A 3,546-nucleotide genomic window follows, 5' to 3' on the forward strand; every position below is an offset into this window, starting at 1 on the left:
CTAGGGCCCCCGCCTTGCCAGAGTGCTTATCCTTCTGTGGCCTTATCTTGAAGGAGCAAGGATGCTTCGAATGCGCGTTCACCGCGCGGATCATCTTTCCGTCGATCCTGAAGTTCGTCTGTCCTTTCCACAGCAGTTCTGCTGCGTCGTTCAATTGGAGTGTTGCCACGACTGGGATTTCATCCACTGTCGGAATCAAATCTTTCTTGATCGGGGCTCTCCACGAGATGCATTTCTTGCCCTGCTCCTCGTGCACCAAGAGTCCTTGATCCTTCAACTTCTCACACAGTACCTCAACTTGTTTTATGTACTGGGTAGGAACTCCGAGGATAGCCATGGTAATCAGTTTACCACTCTCGGGGGACGCTCCTGAAGCATCGATGCAGGCACTCTTGTCTAGTACCTCCTGTTTGTCTGCGTTCCATGCAGAGACATACCACGACTGTCCTTCTTCCCCCCATTCTTTGATGGCATCCTCCTGGCTCCTGACTTCAGCATGTTTGCAGGTCTGTCGAATGGCTTCGGCTAAGGCGTTCATCGAGACTTCCTTGGACTGCAAGGCTCTGCCTGTCCTGCTCTGAGGGTACTGCCTGACGAAGTGTTCCAATCTTCGGATCAGCTCTCCTAGCGAAGGTGCTGAAGGCGTCGTGTCCTTGTTTAGGAACTGGGAAACTCGGACACGAGCAATCTGTTTCCTTTCCTCTTTGGATAGATACCACATGATCAAACAACCGTTTCTGCACAGAAAAATATCCTGTTCAGCACCCTAGCTCGCAGGGATCCCCTCAAACTGCAGGGGAGGAGAGCATGTCTGTTACTCCAGCGGCCTCCTGTTACTCCAGCGGCCTCCTAAACTCCAGCGGTCTCCTAAACCCTAAACCCTAAACCCTAAACCTAAACCCTAAACCCTAAACCCTAAACCCTAAACCCTAAACCCTAAACCCTAAACCCTAAACCCTAAACCCTAAACCCTAAACCCTAAACCCTAAACCCTAAACCCTAAACCCTAGTAGTAGTAGTTGAGTTTATTAGAATGCTAGGTAGGTTGCATGGCTTGTTTTCACCTTGCTCTATTCTAGTCTAACAGGGATCTCGTGACCTGGCAGTTCGGCCCGACTTGGCTGGCCCCTATGGCAGCCGTGCTTCTGCTCTGCTCCCTCCTCTGATATACTTCAGTGGTCTTCCCAAACCTCAGCCAGTGGCGTTTTCTCCGCCGGCCTTTGGCATGGGACGTCCGTGCTTTACTTGTGTTGCTTTCTCGGCTCCGACACACCTTTGCGGTCTCGGCCGGCCTTCGGCCAGTGAGTGGCTGATGGATGAGGTGGCAAGTGGGTTGTGGATGGGTCCCTGGGACTCACGTCCCTTAACCCGGGCCTCGGTCCGGACCGGGCCCGAGAGCCCGGCCGGCCTTCGCCCGGCCTCCTCCCCCCCCGCCCCCCCCTCCCCCCTCCCCCACCGGCTTACCTGCCCTTACCTTCGTTGCTTGCCCCATGTCCACCTCATTTATTTCTTCCTCCTTCCCCCCTTGGGGCCCACAGCTCCGCTCCGCCTCTTGTCCACCTCTAAGACTTGACTCGAGCCTCAAGCGCGCGAGAGGCCTGCGCCAGCCTCCTCCTCCACGCCCTCGCCCTCCTCAGCCTCCGCAGCTCAACCCATGGTGCTCAGCAAATTTACTGATCGCAAGAAACAAGAGGCTTACAGATCGACTCTCGATGTCATCGCTCTCAGCCTCCTGCTCGAGCGCATCAGTCGCTGCTGCCCTTGGAGAGAAGGCGCTGCCCCTCCTCGCTGCCTTGTTCCCTTGCACCCGTGTCCAGCGCTGCTCGCCGAGGTATGCTCTGAGCTTTTCTTTCAACATGTTTCGCTTCGATCCCAACGTCGGCGTGGCTGCCCAAGCTCCGAGCGTCATGAACTCCACGTTGCCCGGCGAGCAGAAGGTGTCATGCAGCTTGCCAACACTCTTGTCTAGCTCCAGCGAGATCGGCTTGCCAGCTAGCAGCTCCTCCTCTGATGTCTCCAAGAGCATCGTCGAGAGGTCGAGCAAGACCTGTTGATCGACTGGCCCTGACGGCGACGCTGCTTCCATGGTGATCCTGTCGATGTCGCTGAGCTCCAGCCATCCAGCGCCTTGCTGCTGCCCTTGGGGCTCTTGGGCTTGCTCCTCGCTCTCTTCTTCCTCCTGAGAGCTGACAGTGGGTTTGAACCCCACCGCCTCCAGCTTGACTTCCAGGATCCCTTCCAAGTAGAAGGGGATGTCTTCCATCAAGCGTCGAGCCTCTGCCTTGGTCGCCAGGGAGAGAGCTATCAGGCTCCCATCCCAGCTGAGCGTGTCACGATCCTCCTCGACCTCGACGCTGACAAGCTTGAGGTTCATTCTTCTTGCTAATTCCAACATGGCTCGCTTGACTCTCGTGATCGATGTGTTACCTCCTCCGCACAGCGCTTCCATCTCCTTCCTCGAGAAGCGGCCTGTGCTCATGCTTGACCTCGACTTGATCTGTACTCTAAAGCTGCTGCGCCCCGCATGATCTCTCTCGCGAAGTGCCCTCCTTTGCTTGGCAATCTTTCCCCTCGGCACGAAGGTGTCGGCTGTGAGCTCGACTGCAAACGTCTCTCTGAGCTTGACGTCGTCGCTGATGAGAGTGAGATGCACCCCCTCCATCGCCTCGCTCTCTCTGAACGAGGCCAAGGTCTGCTCGCAGCTTGCCGTCGAAGGCGAGCTGAGCACCCACTCTAGCTCTCTCTGCTGGAGAGCTCCGGTGCTTGCCCCAACAGCAACATACGTCTTCGGGCTCGGCCCCTTGCGACCTCTCTGCCCAGGACCCTGCACGAGCATGCCCGCAAGTGGTTGTACCTCTGCGGCTGCAAGAGATTGCGAGAGCAGCTGAAATCGATAGATCTGAGCGATCTCAGCCGTCGACATTCCTCCAAGAGCTAAGAGCTGCGATAGCTCGGCAAGGCTCCCTCCCTTGCCCCAAGGTCCTCGCTTGGCTCGAAGCTTGAACGACCGGTCATGTGCAATGCTCACCTCTGTGGCTCGAAAGACTCTCCCTTCGATGGCGTATTCTGTCCTGCCTTCCCATAGCTCCATGGCTGCTTCATTCCGAAGGAAGGAGACGGTGACTGAGATGTCGTCTGCTCGTGCTATCTCAGGTCTGTAAGGTGCTTTCCACATGATGGCCTTGTCGACTCCATCGACTGAGTCTACCATGAGACCTAGCTCCATAAGCTTCGTTTTCAACTTTTCTTCTTGTCGAACATACATCGAGGAAATCCCTAGGAGAGTCATGGAGATGAAGGAGGTCCCCTCGGTGCCTTCGGTGCCGATGTATGTCTCGACATTCTGCTTCTTGGCCTCCTCCATCTGTTGAATAAACCATGCTCTCGACTCTGAGCTCCATTCGCTCAGAGAGTCTTCAAACAGGTCGCGTCTCGCCTGCCGACATGTCGAGCGGATGGCTTCAGCGATAGCGTCGGGAGTGCATCCCCCCTCAGCTCTGCAAGCATGAGCTGTCCGACTATTCGGATAACGCTTGGTGAAGTTCT

The 3,546-nt window shown here is 56.1% G+C and overlaps 1 protein-coding gene across 1 annotated transcript in view; it reads right to left on the reverse strand.

Annotated features, from left to right (window-relative positions):
• GUITHDRAFT_111706 (hypothetical protein) overlaps positions 1-721 on the reverse strand; it is a gene marked incomplete at both ends in the record, with an annotated part of 1,787 nt that extends 1,066 nt beyond the window's left edge. Inside the window, one exon of the mRNA XM_005829060.1 lies at positions 83-721. Coding sequence (XP_005829117.1) covers positions 83-721 — 639 coding nt within the window. The remainder of the gene's footprint in view (positions 1-82) is intronic.
• Positions 722-3,546: the final 2,825 nt, after the last annotated feature.

The sequence above is a fragment of the Guillardia theta genome (assembly GCF_000315625.1).
Source record: "Guillardia theta CCMP2712 unplaced genomic scaffold GUITHscaffold_54, whole genome shotgun sequence".
NCBI lineage: Eukaryota > Cryptophyceae > Pyrenomonadales > Geminigeraceae > Guillardia > Guillardia theta.